Source organism: Crotalus tigris, unplaced genomic scaffold (assembly GCF_016545835.1).
Source record: "Crotalus tigris isolate CLP2741 ecotype Arizona unplaced genomic scaffold, ASM1654583v1 scf7180000017568.12009008, whole genome shotgun sequence".
NCBI lineage: Eukaryota > Metazoa > Chordata > Lepidosauria > Squamata > Viperidae > Crotalus > Crotalus tigris.
The window spans coordinates 3161242-3184815 of record NW_024096478.1 but is presented as its reverse complement, the minus strand read 5'-3'; the positions used below and the strand labels follow the sequence as shown (position 1 = coordinate 3184815).

The 23574-nt window shown below is 38.2% G+C and overlaps 2 protein-coding genes across 11 annotated transcripts in view; both read right to left on the bottom strand.

Moving 5' to 3' along the window:
* STK32A (serine/threonine kinase 32A) overlaps positions 1-974 on the bottom strand; it is a 103842-nt gene extending 102868 nt beyond the window's left edge. The window contains exon 1 of one of the 2 annotated variants that reach the window (XM_039351940.1): positions 294-974. The gene's annotated coding sequence lies outside the window, so the exon portion shown is untranslated. The remainder of the gene's footprint in view (positions 1-293) is intronic. The other variant, XM_039351934.1, reaches the window with a different exon arrangement.
* Positions 975-8398: 7424 nt separating this feature from the next.
* Positions 8399-23574, bottom strand: part of LOC120311809 — a 113816-nt gene continuing 98640 nt past the window's right edge. For 6 of the 9 annotated variants that reach the window (XM_039351801.1, XM_039351809.1, XM_039351828.1 and 3 more), the window contains 6 exons: positions 21796-22005; positions 18958-19101; positions 14283-14440; positions 12777-12883; positions 10272-10381; positions 8399-8890 (listed from right to left, as the gene is read on the bottom strand). In XM_039351801.1, coding sequence (XP_039207735.1) covers positions 8775-8890; positions 10272-10381; positions 12777-12883; positions 14283-14440; positions 18958-19101; positions 21796-22005 — 845 coding nt within the window. In that variant the 3' untranslated portion in view covers positions 8399-8774. Of the gene's footprint in view, positions 8891-10271; positions 10382-12776; positions 12884-14282; positions 14441-14949; positions 14991-16040; positions 16090-18957; positions 19102-20029; positions 20265-21795; positions 22006-23574 lie in introns of those variants that run through there. The other 3 variants (XM_039351846.1, XM_039351853.1, XM_039351862.1) reach the window with 3 other exon arrangements.

Below are 23574 nucleotides of genomic sequence, written 5' to 3'. Positions count from 1 at the left end.
TCTGACCTATTGCTGCCCACTGAAGCCGGACCCAGTTCTTCAGAGAGCCTGCAAACGTACCTCAGAAGCCTCTTTAACTATCATCTTGGTTCGATCCATTCTGCTGGCACCAGGAATAGCCTTAAAAGTTTTAAACCAGGAGGCTTGTGTGTTTGTTTGTTTTTAAGTGAAGCTCTGAGAGTTTCTGAAGTCACCAGCGGATCGTCCTGAGACGAAAGACGTTGCTTAGTGGTAGAAAATGTCTTTCGGGGGGGAAAGAGACAGAAAAAAAAAAAAAAAGCGCCATTTCCTACCTTATTTGAAATCAGTCACAGCGCTGGACGGACCCGCATCAACCTCAATAACCCGAAGCTGCAGGTACAGGCAGAAGAGGCGGAGGAGACGTTTCTCGCCTGGTGTGGTTTGCTCTCGGCCAAGGTTCCCTTTTTGCTGAATTCCCGGTCGCCAGCAAGGACGCTGGGGAGCAGAGCCTCGATTGCAGGGAAGGTCTGCCTTTTGCAGATCGCAGGAGGAGCCTGCAGCAGTCACTAGGGGGTGAAACACGCCAGACAACAGAAACAGTAGCAAAAGATGTTCGGACACGCGCACAGAGGACAAGCAACCAGGCAAGTCGAAAGAAGAGCCAGGGGAAATAAGAAAAGAGGCAGGGGTGAGTCAAAAGCAGCGAGGAGCCACTGCAATTGTGATTAAGGCCGGTCGGAGCGGCAACTTTTCTGCGGACGAATCAGAAGCGCGCTGGCTGCCACTTAAACATCGCGTCGCCTTCGCGCTCTATGCAGATCAGCACTTTTCAGAGATCCCCTAAGAAGTTGCTGCTTCTTCTTCTGTCCGGAACGGGGACTGCCGTCTTCAGCCCGTTTTTATTTGTAAACTGGAGCGGGTGACACCCTCCTTCCCACAGTGAAATAGTCTAAAACAAATGCAAATGATGCTGCATAGAGTAAAAAGATTCGCGGCCGGTGACTGAGGATCCGTCCTCCATCCCCAAATATCTGCATTAAAACGATGTGGGTGTACAGTATCATGCAGCGCTGATTTGTTCACCTCTTTGGTGACTCTGATCCGGAAAGGAGTTCCGCTAATTCTTTGGCCCGAATCCAGCAAAGCATTTAAACCTTCTGGAGGAACAAGCGTTTCAGGAAACGGTCTCCATATTTTAAATTGGTATTTCTCAATCTTGGCAATTTTAAGATGTATGAACTTCAACTTTCAGAATTCTGGGTGGGGAATACTGGGAGTTGAAGTCTACACATCTTAAAAGTTGCCAAAGTTGAGATATGCTGATTTAAATAAAAGTGTTTCTAGAAGAGCCTTTTTTATCCAGATGTCATTTCCCAAAATCCCCAGCTAAGATGAGCAAAGATTATGCTGGCCGAGTAGTATGACAACATCTTACACATTTGAAGGGCATAAAAGATAGGGAAGGTTAATCTAGTAGCATAGATACTGTGAAAAGCTGGGATCACTATGTAAGAACTTCGTAAGCTATATGCTTTCCCATTTTCTCTGAAATGCAAGACAAAAGCCATCCTCTTGGACCAGATGCATCTTGACTCCTTTTCATTCCAGTCCACGCTACCAGTCCTCCTCTGATAAAGGGGAAAGATGGGAAGGGAAGAACCCTGGACCAAGTATTAATGACTGGACTAGAACAGCAAGTTAGAATGTTCCAATAATCTCTAATGTTAAGATCTACTTGTCCGAAAAATTGATAGTTCTTAATCCCAAAAATATATCAATATGTCTTGTATGTGTGCCACTCGGTAATAAGCCCAGCATGTGGTAGGATTTTCTCACTTTTTTCTTCAACCCCAAAAAGAAACTAGAATTAAGATTTCAAAGTATTTTGATTCATTTTTATTCAGTAACTGGATGTCACTAAACTCTCCGACCCATATGAGGACAGCTGGCAAGAAAGAAAGGAATTCAAGAATTTCAAATGATACGTTGCCAAAATCTAGTCATTCTTTAGGTTATGATTTTTGTCACTGCTGTCCACTGCAAAAAAGTTTTACTATGCAGTTGTGAACCAGGATTGATTGTGTTTAGGCATCCATGCTTGACCTGCTGAAATGACAGATTTTGGGCATTTCACTCTTTTCTTCAGCACATCCAGTTCTTACAGCTGAAAAGCTGTAGCTGTCAAGATGCTCAGAACCCTTCTGAGCTCTATATTGATCAAAGTAGGGAAAACCATGTAATCCTTGACAACTCTGAGATTTGAATGAAAAAAAAAACTTCTAAGGAAAGATTTCTATGTATGTGTATAATCACACATATTGCCTGGAAAAGCAAAACAGAGGATGTAAAGCTGTATTTCTTCATCTCTATTATTTAATAAGAAAGTCACATGGGCCAGGGACTCATACATATATCAATCTTCTAAAATAAATAATCCACTCCTCCACCTCATTGTGGGAGGACAGTTCTACCAGGGTTTAGAACAAAATTACAATGTAATAATAACATAGTCAAGCCAGCTATAATTTAGCCACATCTGTGACTTTCCAGTTCGATGCAAAACATCTTTAACCATCTTCTTCTATAAGAAGAAGCATCTTCTTCTATGATTTAGATAGTCAAAAAATCAATTTTATCACATTCAACCAACCCAAGCGTTAATGCGCTTCCAGATAACACAGAAAACTGACATTTTGCAAGTGTGAATCAATTCTGTAAGTGCTATAGAATTAGAAGGACAAACATGTGACTTTCTCATTTTAGAACAGGCACAGTAAGACCTTAGAGGAAGTGTGATGGAATAATTTCAGCATGAAGGTAAAATCTAAGAATCCAGAGATCCAGTGACAGTTCAGCCATGAAGCCTACTGGATAACTGTCAGCCAATCATTCAGAATAAGTTACCTCAAAGTGTTATTTGAATTTTTAATGGAAGCTACCCAGAGGCGTTTTAGACTTGGGCAGCCTCTAAATCTTGTAAATAAAAATAAATAAATGAAACAGGAGTAGAGCACAACAATGAAAACTTCTTGTAAGGAGGAGAGAAGTAAAGGCAGTACTATGAAACATTAATGGATGCCAATTTAACAGACTTGGGTGCAAAGGGTAAATTTGTGTTTGGACTTCATATTAACTGTTTATTAAAATTTATTTTTTAAACCACCAAATAGACAAAACTCTCTGGGCAGTTTACAATAAAACAGACTAAAAATACAATCTGAATAAAAAAGATATTAAATAAAATACAAAATGTATGAAATGAATTAGGCAGAAGCATGGCAGTTATAGCAATTAAATATAGCAACTTAATATAAAAAGTTCTTCAAAAGGTAAAAGGTTTCCCTGTCCAGTCATGTCTGACTCTAGGACAGTGATTCTCAACCTTTTTAATGCTGCAACCCCCAACCGGTCATAAGTCGACTACCCAACCGGTTGTAAGTCGAGGACTACCCAACCGGTCATAAGTCGAGGACTTTCCCTGCCTGGGAGCGCCGCGCATGCGTGGTGCCGCCCCCTGCGCCGGCCGAGGCAGAGCTGGCAAGCGGCAGAGATGGAGCAGGCCGACCACTGGCTGGGCCACTAGCTGGCCCAGCCCAAGGGAGGTAAGGCACCCACCGGGCCCCACGTACGCCAACAACCCTCCCTGTGCCCGCCGGCCTCCCACCCCAGCCCTCTTTTACTTACATTTTTAGTAGTTGCTCAGCAGGGAGGGGTGGAAACTTCCAGACAGCTTGCCTTCACTGCAGACAACTTGTAGCACCGTTTGCAGAATGGGACTTTTGGTGGGCTCAGCAGGGCAGAGACAGCCTAAACAATTCCTATTGGCTTTTGAAAGCCAATAGAATTAGACTCTATTCAAGAGAGTCTATTCTATTGGCTTTCAAAAGCCAATAGAATAAAAGGGAGTAGCACAGCTAAAGAAAAAGGGAAAAAATGGTGGACTGCATTGTTTGGTGACCCCTGTGAAATGGTCGTTCGACCCCAAATGGGGTCGCAACCTACAGGTTGAGAACCGCTGCTCTAAGACATGGTGTTCATCTCCGTTTTCTGGCTGAGGAAGCCAGTGTTACCTGAAGACATTTTTCTCTGGTCATGTAGCCAGCATAGCTATACACCACAGATGCAGGGAACACTGTTAGTTTCCCACAAAATGGAACCTATTAATCTACTCACATTTATATGCTTTCAAACTGCTAGGTGGGCAGGATTTGGGTCAAGGAATGGGAGCTCACCCCGTTGCGCAGCTGTTGGGTCTTGAACTTGGGCTGTCAGCTTTCCAGCTTTAACTGCTGAGCTATCATGTCCCTTTTAAAAGGTCTTCACTTGGTAACAAATTGATGCAAATGTACCCAACACAACAAACAAGTGTATTGTTCCAAAATCTTTTCAGGCAACTGACATAATTCCCACATTATTTATGTCATTTCACATCATTTGTGTAATTATGTAATTGTATTTTAAATAATAATAATAATAATGATGATGATGATGATGATGATGTAAGCAAATTATACCATTTATGTCAATTACATGCATTTGGATTTTAATGGACGTTCAAATTTAATGGACACACTTTCCCTCAATATGGTCTGTTGAATCAAGGTTGAATTATAAATAAAGCAATTACCATATGATTAAAAAAATTAGATTTAAAAATTGCTTTTATACATGCAGCCCCACACATAACCACACTTATACATACATACATACATACATACATACATATAAGAGACAAAAATACTCTTCACCGGTAGCAATTTCTAGAGAAGTTACACATTTTTTTTTACTCTTGCAAAGTCAACTGTTCAGGCAACAACAAATGCATTTATTCTAGCATGGGTTTGCATGGCCTAGAGTTCACTTGTGATTTGTTGATGAACAGATTCTAGTTTACAAAGGTGTTCTGTCATAATAAATGTATTATATCTTTCAAATTGTCACCAGGCTCTCTTGGAATGACTAGGGATGTCAGAGAATTGGGCATGTGTATAGCCAATACTGGAATTTGGGGTTGAGAATTTTATTTCACCATAGAGACCTGCTATTCTAGCATAGCAAGATCTGTCCCCTAGATTTGGAGAAAGAGTCGTGTTTTCTTTCTGGAGAGTTTGAGCAGTTTTTTTTAAAGCTAGCCATCCAAATTCAGGACAAATTTTATCTCATGAAACAAAGGAAATCATCCCCAACTTTGAATGTCATGGACCTGACATTTCAGACAGCTGAATTAGAGTGGAAGGGATTTTCAGTGAAAAGTAGGCAGGGAAGAGTGACTCTATACTGTTGGTCAAGATGTCTAGGAAGAATAGTGTTATCAAGTCAGTTGTAGAATTGGAAGGGACCCAAACATCATCTAATTCAATCTTCTCCAAGAAAACCAGTTACTTATGTTTGGAGATTTAGAGGTCATTCAACTCCAAAATGATTCTGAATGACTTACCTCAAATTGTAATAAAGAAAACAGTAAAAAATTGCAAAGAAAATCCTGTGTGTTTGGACAAATCGACCTCTTCTAACATATCTTCTACGGGACTCTGCAAGCACCCTATCCCAGTGGTGGTGAACCTATGCCACAGGTGCCAGAGGTGGCACTCAGAGCCCTCTCTGTGGGCACGCGTGCTGTCGCCCCAGTCCTAGGCCTTCAGCTGGGTTTTTTAAAACCTTTTCGCTTTAGGCCTCCGCTGCCATGTGCAAAAAAAAAAAAAAAGGTTCAGTCAGTCAATTTCAACTTCTCGCAGGAAAAAAAAAGATCTTGCAAAGTTGGAATTGATTGAACTTTTTAGTCCCACCCAGTCTACCGTTACCACTGCAGCCACGCCCACCCAATTGGCCACACCCAGCCAATGGGCCACACCCACCCAGCACTCAATGATGCATAAGTGGATTTTGGATTGTAGTTTGGGCACTCAGTCTCTAAAAGATTCACCATCACTGCCCTATCCTAAGGTCTGAAGAGATGGCTCTCCTGCATCTTGTAAACTTTCAAAGATGGAAAGCTCACCATCTTCACTGATAGATCACATGTCATCAAGTCAGTGTCAAATCTTAGTGCCACATAGTTTTTCTCCATCAGTCTGTCCCTAATTTGGTCTTTCAGGTCTTCCAATGGTCCAGTGCTATACCACTGTATATTTTATAGTCAGCTCAATTCTCAATTCCACTGTTCAGGTGGGAGAAAAGGGTCTGACATGTTCAGTAGAGCTACACTCCATAATGTATCCATATATCTTAGGTAGCCAGAAGGTCCTGCCTAGAGTGGCAGATACAGTACTTGGCATTCACACAATATAGAAAGCAGTCAGTCAATTCACTTTCTCCATTTCTTTATCTCATGAAAACTTGCCAAATAAGTGAGAGCTTCAGAGTTGCTTTAGAAGCAACTAGTTAGATGCTAGGTCAGGGGTAGGCAACCATGGCTCTTTTATGACTCGTGGACTTCAACTCCCATGGCTGGCTCAGGAATTCTGGGAGTTGAAGTCCACGAGTCATAAAAGAGCCAAGGTTGCCTACCCCTGTGCTAGGTAATCCCATATGAAGGTGTGGTTTTTTTTTAAGTCTACTTGAGAAGAAAGAAATAAGAAATGGTCAATCTGGGAATAGTGAAATACAGCAAACCAAGAAGAAAAGGAAGCTCCAGTATTCCCTGTAAGAACCCACTGATTGGACCCACACCTAACTATAAAATAAATTGTTTGATTTTGACTTAGCATATATCTATTATCCAAATGGGATTTATTTAAAATACAGGATGTAAACTGGAATAGTGTATGGATTGGGGCCTTAGATGTTTAAGAATGAGGATAGAAGATTCCCCCCCCCCCCAGAGATCTATCCTTAAAACTCTGAATGAAAGAGTAGAAATTGGCTTGATCATGGTCATTTTGTTTATTATCACTGTCAAAATGTTACCATTTTACTTCTGAAATTCAATGACATGATTTGTGTAAGAAACACAAATGTGAGCCATCTAAGGGATACAATTTCCCAACAATAGGATTTCTTTGCTATTTTCACATTTGAATTCCTGTATCATAGGAATTTATCATGAACTTACTCCTTCCCTGTAACACAGGAACCAGTCATTAATTAAAACAAATAAAAATGACTTCACATCCTATCTAATTTGCCTTGTTAACTGATATCCAATTTTGTTATTGTTTAATAGTTTGGTTGCCTCCAATTCTTTGTGAGTGGATGGAATTCATATTGTATGAAATTTTATACATATATTATTAATACAAATTACCAATAAAGAATATTTGTAGCTCAGGGTTGACATGAGGGGTCCTTGGTGCTCTCTGAGCTTGCTTGTTTTCTTGCAAACATTTCATTACCCTAACTAGATAACATCATCAGTGGGAATACAAATGAAACAGATCTGTGGCCTAGTAATTAGTCTTCTATCTGAGATGACATGCTTGGCCACAGAATTATTGCCAACCCTATCTGATTATAAAATAGGAATAAATGCTGAAACAAAATCTACAATTAAAATACTATAGAACAAAGTTTTTAGAATTTCTATTTCAAACTGGGTTTTTTTAAAGTCTTAAAGTAATAAGTCTTGTGAAATATATTTGGTGCCCTCTAATGGCTTTACTGTATAATAGTATGTTACAGTAACTTTATTGGAGGTTTTGAGGTATTATATTGATATAATTCAGCAAAATGTTCATATTACATTAAAATCCTATTAAAGTGTATTCAAAAGCAGCCCAGCTAATCAGAGTGGGAGTACAGAGTAAAGCAGGAGAGAACTTCTTGATGTTCTTCTCAAATCCTTCTCTGAGAGATTCTAAAATGGCATACATTCAGAAAGTAAAGATGGGCTAGTTTTGCTATTTCAGCTTTACAAAGCAATGATTGCATGAAGAAAGTAAGTTAGCACCATTGTTGTTTGAAGACATGATGAATCATTGATCAAAGGCATGATGAATTGTTGATCAAAGACTTGTTAAACGTGAATTAGCATCAACCTTGAGTGCTGCAACAAATGTCAGCAAGAGGCCAAGGAATCCTATTTTAATTTTAAGGCTGGAAGTTCCCAGAAATAACCAATGTGTGGAGAACATATACGTTACAATGGATTTCCCAAGTCATACAGTTGTGGTTGGTCTCCACATTAATAATTTCAACTACACCAGGACACTTAATATTGTGAAAGCTGGAATGGAGTGGGTAAAAGGATGCATCTTTCTCCTAAGAGAGACATTAGCATCCATGATGAGAGTTGGACAAACAGCTCAATTAGAGAGTTTCATGAAGCATTGCCAGATCCATGAAGATGACAGTTGCTGTATTATTTCCTGAATCCTCCTGAATCCTCCAATACAAAAATTATAGGAATATGGGAAATATGCCAGCAGAAACAATGGAATACAAAGGTTTTTTTTCTATAAGTTTATTTATTAATTTAATAAGCAGAAAAATAGAACTGGGAGTTCTTCTAAAGTCTATAAAACTGTTCAAAGAATTATATTTAAAAATTGCTATTGAAGTGTCGTACTGTTTCAGTTTTATAAATTCTGGAAGCCATTAAATTCATCTAAGATGATGCTGTTATTTTCCAAAGTTTGTTATGACAGGTGAACAGTTGTTTAATCTTTAGCATTTTTTCTTCTATTATTACAAAACTTTATCCACCCGCTCACAAATATTTAATAATACAGCAATAAGAACTCAATAATAATTTCGTCTACTAACTATTCACACTAGATTTTGCCCTTTTTTGAGTTGAAAATATATTTCCATAAGATTTTGCTCTTGATATCTCACTAAAGCAGTGCAGGATTCATTTCATCTGTCACATATGAAATTCAGACTCCATATTTAAATGTTACAAACACAGTCACAATCAATACAATAATGGTTGCTATAGTGGATGTGACCAATGACATCCACCATTTTTCTGGAGCATCTACTGGTATAAAAGCTGGAACGACAAGCAAGGAGAAAATGGAATAAACCATAGCACATTGTAGAATAAATTCAGAAATAATTGTATTTGATTGCATCAGCACTTATTAGGAGTTAAGCCTACTGCTCTCATGTGAGATATCCAGTTGTCTCCTACTTGGACTGCCATTAAATTTATATCTTATTAATTTTGATGGTTGTATTCCCTTGTTATATATATTGATTTTTAAAACTGAGAGGAGGAAAATTTTATTCACAAATCCTATAACCAACCTGTGGAATGTGTTGCCACAATATGTAGTTTAGACATTGAAACCAATTTGGAAACATAAGAATACCCTGATAAAGAAAATAATTAATTAATGGAAATATGAACTTAAGAATATAACTATGCTGGATCAGGCCACAGTCCAGCAATTGTTTTCAGAGTTCTCCAGGGTGCTTACAAGCACGGAGACATAACTCTCATCTGAAATTGTTGTCCTGCAACTGGTTTTTCAAAGCCACGTGAATAGGAATTGTCATGAATTGTAATAATGAATTCATGGGGTAAGTGTGAACTGTGTGAAAAATTACTTTATTGTGTTTTTTCTAAATATCCTCCAATTAGTTATATCAGATGAGTGATGATCCTAAGTGTTTTGAGATGGAGAAAAACTATTCCGTACCCATTTTCTCCATTCCATGCAGGATTTTATACACTTTTTATCATGTTCTCTCTCAAATGCTTCTTTCCCAGACTAAATACCTCCAGTATTCTAGACTCCACTCATTAGAAAAGTGTTTTGAGCTCCCTGAATTATTTTGATTAATTTCATCTGCACTTTTTCTATAATACTGCATTTAGCTGTATAGTAAATCTTTTTCAAATGCAACATCATGTTACTCCAGATGCAGACGTACTGTAGAGTTCTATAAATTTGTATACAAAATTGTCATTCTTATTTTCAAAACCCTCCTAATGATTTCTAGTATGAAAATTGTTGTTTTCATAGAGTCCAACACTTTTAATATTTTCATTGTGTTATCTGTGAAAAAGGCAATTTTCCTGCTTAGTTACAGATAGTCTGGACCCCAGTGAATGTATATGTGAATTTAGGAATTTTTGCTCCATTTGCATCATTTCAGATTTACTAAAAAAAAATTGCATTTGCCATTTGCTTGACCATTTAGCTAGCTTAAAGAGATGCTTCCGGAGCTCTTTGCAATCACATGGCCAGCATGTATGAACAAGTCAAGCATGGTCCCAATAGAGATCTTTGAGAAACTTTTCTTATTACTTATCTCCTCTGGGAAAATTGCCCAGTTATTGCTACTTTTTGTTGATGTTGTTCAAGAAACTTGAATATATTAATGAAGTTAAAAAATATGCAATTAGGAATAAGGAAGTAATTCACCTAAAGGGGCTTTGCAGATCCATGAAGCATTATCAGAACAGGGAACTGTCACCAAATGACCTTCTCCAGGCAGCATCTGAAGGCACAGCTCTTCAATGTCTGTTAGAACCCTGAAACACAAAATGATGAAATGAATTTTGATCAGTCCTACATGGTTTTACATTAATATAAAATGAACTCCGCATAGTCAGTCATAATACTATAATCTAACATTTAGCACTGGGAGATTTTTCAAACATTCCTCTCCCTTTAGTCCTAGGAGGTTTGGTCTGATAAACAAAAAAGACTAAAATGCCTCCACACCAGCAATCAGTACCTAGATAAGCATAAAATAAATTCAAGATTAGCATCAGACCAACAATCAAGGAGTAAACAATATCCCAATCAAAGAACTGCCAAACAAGCCAACAGCAAACAGCCCAAACAAAGAATCTCTAAGACTACCATCACCGATATTGACAGGGCAAGCCACTGGAATATAAACTGACAGCAAATCCCACTCCTTATTAGCACTGATGATGTTCTCTAGTTTAGGTAATGAAATGTCTGCAAGAAAACAACCAAACTCAGGGAACACCAAGGACCCCTCAAATGGTTCTTTTGTTTGGCGTTTTATTAAGGAAGTTCCATATTAAGATGAAGAGCCTGGACCTCTGAGCCACATGATGGAGGAGCAAAGTTCTTTTTTTTATAGGAAATAGACTGTTGAGGAGAGCTAACTATCTTTAGTCAAGCATAAACCAATTAACTTTCGGGGAAGATTGACAAGATGCTAGGTCTATAGTTGTGGAGAACCATGTAAGAAACAGATCATTGACCATTGATCCTTCAGACGATGTGGGTGCTTCAAGGTTTTTAAGAAGAAACTGGACAGCCACTTGTCTGAAATGATATAGATACTCCTGCTTGAGCAGGGAGCTGGACTAGAAGACCTCCAAAGTCCCTTCCAGTTCTATTCTGATTCTGATTCTGACCTTTTTCACATTAAATCCAATCTGGCCATTTGCTATGATTGCTTTATGAATTATCTGTGGTACGACCTAGACAGAAGAACGTGACTGCTTTGTCTCAGTCCTGCTTAATCTCTCAGCTACCTTTGATACCGCAGATCATGGTATTCTTCTAGACCAGGGGTAGGCAACCCAAAACACTTAAAGAGCCACTTGGACCCGTTTCCCACCAAAAACAAAACACTGGGAGCCGCAAAACCCTTTTGATATCTAAAATGAAGATAACACTGCATATATCCTTTTTTACCTTTATTATAGGTGTGTGTGTTTGTGTGTGGGGGGGTATTTGTGTGTGTGTATGTGTGTGTGTGTATATATGTATATGTATGTATGTATGTGTGTATATATATATATATACACATACATACACACATACATACATACACATACACACACAGGTTAAAAAAAGGATATATGCAGTGTTATCTTCATTTTAGATGTCAAAAAGGTCTCTCTCTCTCGCTCTGTCTCTCTCCCTCCCTCTCTATCTGCCCTTGGTCTACCACTCCTCTTACCCCACTCTCTTTCTTTCTCTCTCTCTCTCTCTCCTCTCTCTCTCTCTCTCCCTCCCTCTCTCTTTCTCCCCCCCCCCTCCTATCTGCTGCTCACCTGGCAAGCTTCAAGCTGTTGTCCAACAAGATGAGGGGTAGGCAACCTCGTCTCTTTTATGACTCATGGACTTCAACTCCCAGAATTCCTGAGTCAGCCTAGCTGGGCTAGCTAGTTCTCTCCTGCCCTTCCTGCTTCCTGCTTCCTGCAGAGACGCAGCAAAGGGAGGAGCTCCGCCCACTAAGCTTCTCAGCTCCTCGGAGAACACTGTGAGTGCACTCTCTTTTACACACACACACACAGAGAGAGAGAGAGAGAGAGAGAGAGAGAGAGAGAGAGAGAGAGATTGAAGCAGGGAAGTGCAATTGCCTCTCTCTGTCTCTCTCTCTCTCTGCAAAGGCAGAGGAGGCTGGGAGCCACCGGGGAAGGCTCAAAGAGCCGCATGCGGCTCCGGAGCCGCAGGTTGCCGACCTGTGTTCTAGACCACTTTTAAAGGTTGGAGGGAAGAGTGGGGAGGATACAGAGGAGATAGTTCCAATCAGACTGGGGAAAAAATCTAGTCATCTATTGTGGTGTTTTACAGAGTTTTATCTAATCCCTCCTATAAAACATATACCCAAAGTCACTTCAAAAGCATGTCAACTTGTGCCATGGAGCTATTTATATTATCTTCGTGATACTCCTCCCAGTTACTGCAGGCTATTAGGAACTGGATCGGGGACAAAAAGTCTTTGATTTAATCTTAGCAAGCTGTCAATGCTGCAAATACTGTATATTCTTGCTTTGACAAAATATGCAAATATGCAAATATGCAAAGATTGGCCTGGATGTGATCTTTTCTTACTCAGGAGAATCCTAAAAGTGTAATTAACACACTCTAATTCTGTACATGAGAACAACTAAATGAAAACACACAGCCCATGTGAAGAAAATCGGTTAGATTTACCTTTGTGTTATCTTTTTTTCCATTGTTGAGAGCATCCTTTTTGGAAAGAAAGCTGGGCCAACTGCATGAAGCCATATGTTTTCAGAGATTATTTTAGCAACCCAATTCTGCAATTGATGAACACAGTCAATAGGAAAAGTCATGATGTCTGAAGACTTCCAGCAAGCCACAAGACATAAATTTCAGCCACAACATTTTTCAGCAAATAAACTGTACATGGCATAAATGGATACTTTCCAATTAGTTCAAATGATACTGAAGAGTTATTCCTGCGCCAAGAGCTCATTCAGTCTTATATAGCATGACCAGCATTACTGATATGAAATATATTAATTGCAATTGCGTAATTAGTCATTCCAATACTCTCAGTATGTTAGTAGACTGCAGTACGTCAGTAGTTATTGGCAGTGGTGGGATTCAAATATGTGAACAACCAGTTCTCTGTGTGGATGCTGCTTCCAGAAGTCCGTTGTGGGTCTCGGCAACAAAAAATTAGCTACTGGTTCTGTAGAAGTGATGCGAATTGGCTGAATCCCACCACTGGTTAGTAGGGATGTGGCAGCTGTAATATAGCCTTGCTATATAGTAGCTATATATTGGTCTTGCAATGTAATCCTTAGAGATACTAGCTTGCACTGAATAGCATGAACATGTTTGAGATAAAAAATGGTTGACGTGAATGGTGCTGGCCAAAATGACAGTATCATCATTTTATCATTAGCAGAACGGTTAGCAATCTGGTTTATTTCTTTTCTACTTTATTACAAAGGTTTATGTGAAAACCTCAATTAGTTAAAGCCATAAGAGAACTGGAGGCCAATATCTATGGGTCTATTGACAGTAGCAACATGTAGTAGATTGTAATATGGAATATAAGAAGAGCATATGGTATAACCATAAATTAACAAATTAAATGAAAGAAAAAATAGATGTATGATGTGTTTTTGAAATTAATAGAGGACAGATACATTTGAATGAATGTGGTCTTGTGGAAGAGAGGAGAATACATATTCATGGAAGATATAACTTTAATTATGAATGAAACAGCAATGCTGCTTGCCAGAAAGTATGAACTGTTATCATCTAGGTTACTGTGAATGCAAAGGAAAGCAAGAATTCATAGGTTGTTGTTCGTGTGATGCTCTAGTGACTAGAGTTAGTGAAGGGGATAAATTTAGGAAAAACTGTGTAACATTCTGAATATGATCTAGGGCAGCAGTTCTCAACGTTTGTGTGACGGCGCTCCCCGTCACACAAACGTTATGCGCATGCGCGGCGCGGCGCCCCCATGTGCGGCGCGCATGCGCGGCGGCGCCCCCAGAGGGGAGAAAATGGCGGATCGCCGCCTTTGGCGACCCCCGAAAAATGGTCGATCGACCCCAAATGGGGTCGCGATCCATAGGTTGAGAACCGCTGATCTAGGGCATTATCTCCTAGTGACATGAATAGATCTGCAATAATAAGATAACTGTGTGGCACTTTGTGACATATACCTAAATCATTTACCTTTTCTTGAATGGTAGTCAAGCTTATGAGTTCGGCTCCTTTAAATTGGCTGCACATGTATTCTGCATCATTTTTATTGATCACCCCAAATGTAGGAATATAATAACAATGTTTATTGAAGTATATCCATGAATGGTAACAAAACTTGCTTTTCAGTTCTTAAAAAAGAAAAACAATACATACCTGATCAACATTCATAGAGTATTTGTTTAAAATAAAGCATTAAATTAACATATTATCAAAGTATCAGTGAAAGGAATTTACTGTGTATGATTATCTGTATCTGTTATATTTTCTTTATATAATTTCTTGAATAAAATTTGATACTGTATAATACTAAACAAATTTATTAGTCTGGATTTAATATAAAGTGGGTATCCTCTTCCCCAGAATCTATTGCATTCTTCCAAGTTCATTCTCTGAGTGTGTAACTGAAATTTTGTAGCATAAATTCTAATTTTTCACAGAATATATTTTTTCTTTCTAAAACAAGTAAAATCCAAAAAACAAAGAAAGAATAAAACATCTACCCCATTTATTTCCATGATATCACTGACACTTGCCATGGTCTCAATTGTTTTTGGAGATGAAAACAATTTCTTAAAATGAAAGTGCGAGATTCTGGTTGCAACCAATACTGGACAAGATATAAAATAAAGTCATGTCTTCTAAAATATCTTGGTGAACTGGTATTGCAAAATTAAATCACTAGGAGAAAACAATATGATGTTATCTCTTTTTCTGATACTGGGGACTGTTGATACAAAAACATAGCAGGCCATACTGCCCTTATGTATAAGAACCAGCTACATCCCTATAATTGAATTTTTTGTCTATGAAGTGTTCGCACACATGGATTATATTTGAATATATTTGTGAGACCTTTGTTCACAGTTTTTTTTCACAGTGCCAATAGCAAAACATATATTAAGAATAATACTAAAAGATTTGGTTATTTCTCATTGTATTTTCCCTAAGTGATGGTGAGGCATGGGCGTCTTCAATCTCACAGTGAGACTGTGAGCATCACTGAGTAGGATGGCATGCTTGTGTTAGGCTACTTGTTCTTAAAATACTGCTGTGCTTATCTGAATACCCATCGATTCTAAATGAAGTGCAGCTGATGATGGACAAAATCCTAAAAGGGTCAAGAAACTTAGGACTTTGAATGAGAAAGTGCAGATTCCAGATAAATCTTGTGAAGGGCTTACATACGTGGCATATGTAAAAGCACCATATTGTGAGAATTTGCACATGATAAAGTGATGCTAAAAATGGAGAATGAGTTGCTCATTTCGATCAAAGACCAGCATAAAGTAAAAATGTATGAACACTGGTATGATTTCTGCTAAGACTGTCTTCTTTACATTGAATTTAAGCAAGACACTGTCTGGTCCAGCAGCTCAGCAAAAAGTACTTTCATTGCTAGCAAAGGCTGGTTCCAGAAATTCAAGAGGCATTATTCTCTTTGTAATATAAAAATTACGAGTATGCTTTAGCTGATCATAAGGCTAAGCTTACACTGCACAACTCAGAAAATATTGAGGAGAAGGAATATAAATCAGAACAGGTTTTCAATGCTGATGAGATGGTCTTATTCTGAAAGAATACAGCTGTTGAAGAGAAGAAGGCCCCAAGATTTAAGATGGCATAAGATTGGGTTTATTGCTAGTTTGCAGCAATAGAGTATGTTACATGTCAAAGCCTGGCCTAATATTTTGTACAACAATGTTTAAAACCATACACAGCGATACACACCTTCAAAGAGGTCAAACAAAAGAAGCAGTGACTTCCCATCATAACGTTCCTGAAAGTGACAATTTCTACATCAGTGCCTAAAAGTCATTGTATCCGTGAATCAGCAAGCCTGCTTCTTCTCCAGCATTTGAAATCCCTATTACTGAGGAACACCCAGCCCTATGTTGAATATCTTGACACCTTGTTTTAGCTACAGTATGTAATGTAATTTTGATACAGTATTTTCTGAAACATGGATCTAAAAGATGTTTCATTACTGTAAACTACAATGAAAACATTTAAATCACATTTAATTGTTTTTCTGTTCATTGCAAATGGTTGCATAAAGGTTTAGGCATATGCAGAAAACATCTGGGGCTGTTTAGGTAAGAGTTCAGATTTTTGCATAATGACTATTAAGAGAGATCCAAATCCAAAACAGGCACTAGTTTCTTCACCACCATTTGGTCCAAAGAAACAAAATCCTCTTTGATACTATGAAAATATAGGGATCATATGCCAGCACCAAGGGATTGGGAAACAGAGATAATATAAACCTTTCTCAAGTGGCATGCAGATATGGATTTCAGGGGAAAAAAGAAGTTATCTAGGCAAAATTTTCTTTCTCATGAAAAATAAAAAAGAGAGAGCATTTAAAATGGTTGCTAACAGTATAATCATCCACTATGACTAGTGCATACCTAGCTCCTCCTATAGAGGGCACCATAGGATCAATTAAATCAGTGTGCACAAACTGCAAAACTCTGTTTGCCTTGAGCTTTTCTTACTTACACGATACACCCTGGACTTTGACTCTTTACAAACAGCGCAATCTAAGTAAGTATTGCATTTCTTAATGTTTAGTCCCTCAGCTAGATCTGATATCGTTTGCAGCACTCTGAAAATTGCATGATCTAACCTCCTGTATAGTAAATATGCACAATTATCATGCTTGGGAATGTTTGTAAGTGTTCATGCACAACCATTCTTTTGCTTCCCTAGTACGTATAAATTATCCTGCTTAACACCTCGTGCACAAATCCTACCACCTTTCCTGAAGGTGTATTGTCCTTTTAGTAAACAGTATTTCATACCCCTTATTATCCAAACTTGAAGTACTTAACAAATTACGATCTATGTCTGGTACATACAATACATTGTCCAATGTTTCCCCAATATTAGGTACATAAACTTTACCTTCCCCTTTAACAGCAGACTGTTGTCCATTAGCCAAACTAACAAATGTTTGCTTAGCTGATCTCAAGCTAGAAAACGTTTGCGGTCATTTACAATATGCTGACTCGCCCCACTCTCCAACACCAAGTGTTTGTAGTGTTCTCAGTCAACATTGCTGCCAGGGAAAATAATGAACCATCCTTCATCGGCTGCATAGCTCTATGACCTTGTCTTGCTGCTCCTCTGTTTCTCCTCTCAGGGCAGGGTCTTTGGAGATGCTCTGTAGAACCACACGTGAAGCAGTGTTTCACCATGTAAACGTTCTTAACTACTTTGCTACCACCTTGGGACACGTTGCAGTTTTAGACCTGGGCAGTGCATTGTTGCCACCCCTTCTCTGCTGCCTCTCCAGCCATTTCTGTTCCTTCTCCAGCAACTGGCCAGTCAAATAACTCATAGTTAAGTTCCTCTCTTGCATAGACTCTAGTCACTAGAACATCCCATGAATTGTCTAAATGAGCACCATATATACCTTTTGTGCCTCAATAAAAGTCATTCCTCTTACTTCTAGTTCTAGGAATCTCTTTCTAATGGACTACAAATGTGTAGACATGCTCTCTCCCGGTCTCAATTGGGCCTTATACAGCTTCCTTGTCAGCATTACTTTGCTGCTCGCAGTCTCTCTAATGTACACACTGCACAAAACTTCCCAGCACTGTTTAACAGACTCTCCCTCACGTGTGTCAGCTAGCTATCCTCCAAATTCAGGATTATGCTGGCCAATGTTTTTTCATTTCTTCTCTAGTCCCCATCATCCAGGGCTACTGGTGGATCAGTAACTATCATCCACAATTCCTCCTTTCACAGGTACATTTTCATCTTCACACACCAGGAGAGGTAGTTTGTCTCATTCAGCCAAGATACTATGAAACTTCGTCCTATTACGCCAACGGAGTCCATGTTGCCTGCTTCCTCTAACAACCACTAACCACAAACTAACCACGAAGTACAACCCTCCCGGCTCTGGGATAAGCTCCCATTGGATTTCCCTTTCCTCTGGGCCCATAACCTGTCAGAGCGCGCACAGTCCTATCACTTGTGACAACCCAGGAACAGACACAGCAAACAGTGGTTTGTAACAAATGGTGATTTATCTACAATATCTAAAATGCTATACAAGTATCACTAGGAACAATATACATACACATGCTACAAGCAGAATCCAACAAACAACCAATACAGTAGGAAAGGAAAAAGAAAAGAAGACTAGCAGAGCCTCCCCTTTTTTACACAGGCTGTTAAAGAGATAACAGCAAAGACCCTGCTGACTCATTCCCATCATTGCATCAGCTGGTCAGCTCTTAAATCATCACCTTGACATAATATGCAAAGCTCATACTATGCCTAACTATAATGTTTGCTCCTATGACCTAGATAGCTTGGGCAGGAAGAAGGGAAGTCTTCTCATAGTTGACCTGGTGCTTGAAATGAAAGAAGGAACTCATGTGGCAATAAAGCAATAGTACAACTAAGAGTCAGAAACCAATAAGAAAACTACATTAGTTTGGGGAGAAAGATATACTACAAGCATCATTCACTTAAAAAAAAACTATAGCTAGTCTTGACAAGCTCAAGTGGTAAAATACCAATGGAACAATTTACTATTAAATGAAGATTCATGATAGGGAATTATAAGTATGCACAGATTACAAAATTAGAATATATAAGATAGACCAAGATTTACCGAAATAATAGTACTCACTAAATTTACAGAGATGCATGTGTTTTTTTTCCATACATGTCAATTCTTCAGCACATTTTCCTGTTAATCTGTTGCATGGTCTATCTTCTGGGCATTCTGGACATATGTCCTGACAATAGGCTCCATAATGTCCTTCACTGCAGGCTGAAAATACATACAAAAACACAAACTAATATTAATAGAAAAGTCTAGATGTCTACAGACTTTTCTTTTCAAAAAGGTGACGGCTCTATTAATTTTGGATATAATTAAGTAGTTTAAAATGTTATTATATGTCCTCCTCTACATGTAAAATAGCATGCTTAATTTCATATGCTCTATCTTTAATCAAATGTCATATTTTATTAGGGCATACATTAAGTGGAGAAATAAAGTAACAGATGAGCCAGAGCTTTATGCCACTATGGAATTTCCTTTAAATACACACAACTCCAGTAATTCTGTTACATTTGCAAATAGTTTGCTATTTTACAAAACATTTTAGCTATTTTGATCCATTAATTCTAGTCCTGGATAGCCTGACCTTTAAGAGAGACAGGATTGCTATTTTTTTTTTTTTTTTTTGTAATCTAAACATAGATTAGAAACATTTTGGTTAGACTATTTGTAACATTGTATTAAACTTTTATGCTCCAAAATTAGCCACATTACTACTAAGGTGGCTTAAAACAGAATAAAAGGGAAATACTGCTTTTTGTGATCAAGATGTAACACACCTGTTAATATGTATAAGTGTATTAGCATTTTTAGCAGTGGCAATACAGGTAGATTGTACTTGGATCCCCTAACACACTTAGATCATTTTCATATGTATGGGACCATATCAAATTTCCACCAATATCTGTGCCTTTTACTTTTTAAAAAACTTAAATACAAACGTTTGTATCAAATTCCTTCATCAAGATCTTAGCCTTTTAGTCTTTTGAATCTTGATTCTGTTTTATTATTTATCTGTTAATTTATTTGTGCAATTTATATCTCAATCCCACATACTGGGCAGCTTATAAAGTTAAAACCCCATAAGTCAATATGAAAATAACCATTTTAAAATCGTAAAAAAATACTCTGCAAGAGAGTGCAATCAATCTCGCTAACAGTACTACTATCACTACTACCAAATCCCCAAGCCAGATGACAAAGTTATGTCTTCCGGACCTTTCAGAAAGCCAGTAAATTGTAGCCAGACTTACTTCAAACAATATTCTAGACAGCAGGTGTTATTGCAGAAAAGCCTCTCCTCCTCGCTTTTGTCAGATGACATTGCTTGGTGCCTTAGGACCCACAACCTGCCTTTTTTTTTGCCAGACCTGATGGGATTGGGAGAAGGGGGTCCCTCAAATAACCCATGCCATGTAAGTCTTTATTACATCAAGTTAATTCTTTGATTACTTCTAGGGGCACTTTAAGCATTTTTTTCATTCACTTCATCTCCCTCAATTCCTTTGTAAACCAGGGGGCAGATAGGAACCAAACGCAGAAAGAAGCCACATAGGCGTAATCTGCTCTAACATCTATTCATTTCAGGTGACAATTAAGGCTTCCTTTGCACTATGCAGAGGCTATTAGGGACAACCTAAAACTCTCTCTGAAGCCTCATAGAGTTCATTAATCTCTTGGGGTGGACAAATTAAAAATGTCCCACCTCCCTGCAGTGAAGGGCAGCACCAGAGGGCAGCACCAATGTTTACCAGCAAGTGACTAACAGAAAACCTCCCCACTGTCCCTGTTCTGACATGTCAAGCTCTGGACAACCTAGGATTTGCCCATGGTTGTCATGGTGGCCATGACTACTTCAGGCCCCACCCCAGAGAAGGTGGTGTCTGAATTAAAGTGCCCAGGACCATAAAACTGGGAAACTCCACTGCCAGCCCCATAATGTAATCAAGGAGCTTAGACAGAAAGGCTGCTACACAGCAGATAGATTGTACAGTAGCAACAATCCCAACTGATCCCTAGAACCTAACTTAACTAACAGGGTGTCATATCTAGAAATAAGTGGAAGAAGCATTCCTGAAATCCAATAGAGACCCTTGGTCACACCTCCAGCCTTGCCTGGAGTTGCAGGTGAAGCCACATCTGAAACCCATCAGGGCACATTTCTGAGTAGGGAACCAAATCAGATTTCAGCACATGCCCAGTCAATCTTCTCATCTGTCATCAAATCACAGATGAGGACAGCCTTATTGCAGGCTAATTTGGCATTAAACAATAATAACCCAAAACCAGGGCTTTTCTATCATGCTGGCTATTCCTCACAAAATATGTAATAAGAAACCCCTTCTATATCCTTGTCCATATTATTTGTAACCCACTAAGGATAACATCACACAGGACATGGCTGTGCAACATTTAAGGCTTCGTTCATGATTGATACCGAAACAGTAATTACAATATTTTTTCAAACCATTATTTCAGCTTAGTAAGCACATATCAGTACAATATAACCTATATTCAGAATGAGAACATCTCCATCAGCAGAAGATGAAAATTCCACAATGGCCAAGTATTTTCAGCTATCAATCATCATGGCAGAAGCAGATTCCAATTGTTGTTGAGTTTGAGATCAATTGCTTTGTTGTGGATGTGGAGAGGTTTAATCACTTTATCTATGTTCTTTCTTCTTTAATACACTTTTTATTTTCAGGACATCTAAGACAGATGGCAGAACTTGATCGCCCATTTTGAAGATTTCTGTCTCTTTTGAGTATGACATAAATTTTATCTCCTCCCAATTTTTAAGGGACACTGAGAAAAAGTTATATGGCTCTGATAAGATTATATTTCTTGATCATAATACAATATATACCAAAATATATATTACATTAACTGAACATTTACCAGTTTTTATGTATGCAGTATCCTGATTTGATGTAGTTGAAATCAGTTCTTTACCACTGACTGGTCGATACTTTTTTTTCCAATAACTAATTCCGGTACATTCTTTTTCTAAAAGGCAGGCTGACTTTGCAAATTCCTTATTTTCATAGGTTCTTTTACTCAATGGAAACATAAGCATTTTTTTAGGGTATTCCCAAAACATGTTGGTATCTAAAATATTTTTTAAAAAACACATTTTATATAGCACTTAACAATAGCACTTAGACTTATATACCGCTTCCTAGTGCTTTTTCAGCCCTCTCTAAGTAGTTTACAGAGTCAGCATATGGCCCCCAACAAATTGTACACAGCGGGCAGTCAGCAATACTGCATTCTGCAGTACTGCATTCTAACCACTACGCTACCATGGGTCAGTTCAATTGATTTCTTTGCTTTTCTTAGAACAATGTTTCTCTTCATAGTAGTGTTTCTATGAAAATACATATTAGTTCATAGATACATGAACTATCCATATAAAATTACACATTTTATTTATTCCTTTATTTATTCAATTTCTATAGCTGCCCAACTCCACCAAGTAACTCTGGGCTGCTTACAATTCTAGAATTATAAAACAATTAAAAAACATTAAAGCCCTAAAACATCCATACAATAAATATAAATACAAATAGCAGCTATGATGGTTAATCAGTTAACAGTAAAGACAAGAAATGGGGCTCTTAATACATTCCAAGTGTCAGGCCCAGGTACATAGCCGAGCTTTTAAAGCTTTATGAAAAGTCAACAGGCTTGGGTCTATTTTAATCTTGAAGGACGGAATAGCCCATTAAGTAGTGGCTAGAGCAGAGAAGACTTTCCTGAATTATCCTTTTCTGAACAGACTAATGCTGGTATTGCAGTAGCCAATACTCATTTTACACTGAGCAACACATGTAAATTGGAAATGAGTTCTTTGAGTAAGCTAGTATTCAGGTTATGGCAACTCACTTCCAGAATTATTCATATTATTTTCTACACACCGAGATAACCAAAGAAGCAGTAGATTTAATACATGTTGTTCATGACAGACTAGGCAACTAGACAAGTGCAATCTATAGGTGGGGGAAGATGAACATTCAGAAAGGAACACAACTAGGAGAAGGGGCCATTGCTGATTTTACTATCCTATTGGACATGGCAGCAGGATAAAAAAATTACAGTAGTGATGTACAGACCGCAATACACAGTGCTGTTATTGGTTGTGCAGCATGTGGGTCTACTACCAGTGTTCTGTAGCACTTCTGAGTATAGAATACACTGAGGAAGGAACAGTGTCTCATTATTCAGAGCTTTCAATAAGATCCTATAAGTGAGTTGAGATTTTGTTTGTTTGTTTGACCAGTAAGAGAGAAAGTGAAAAGTAAAAAAAAAGTATTCAAAATTCTTGAATGCTACTCTCTTCTTCAGTCTTTGCTATTGCTTTGAAATATTTTACCTTTTCTATTTTAAAGAATTTGAACAAATCTTCAATATTAACAAAAAAAAATAGAACAAGGCTAGTTTTCAGATTAAAATTTAAATATATTTTCTCTCAAAATACACATTTTAAATCTGTTTTGGTTTCAATTTTAAACTGAGAATTGTGCCAGACATTTGGAAATTATAAATGCAGATAAATCAGTTTTCATTTGCACATCAGTCTTACATTTTCTTGATCAGGTCAGTTTGTATTCCAAATCCTCCCCAAAGTTAATTCTAGCAAGAACTCTACTTACAACCGAAAATTGGGCTGACTTTGTC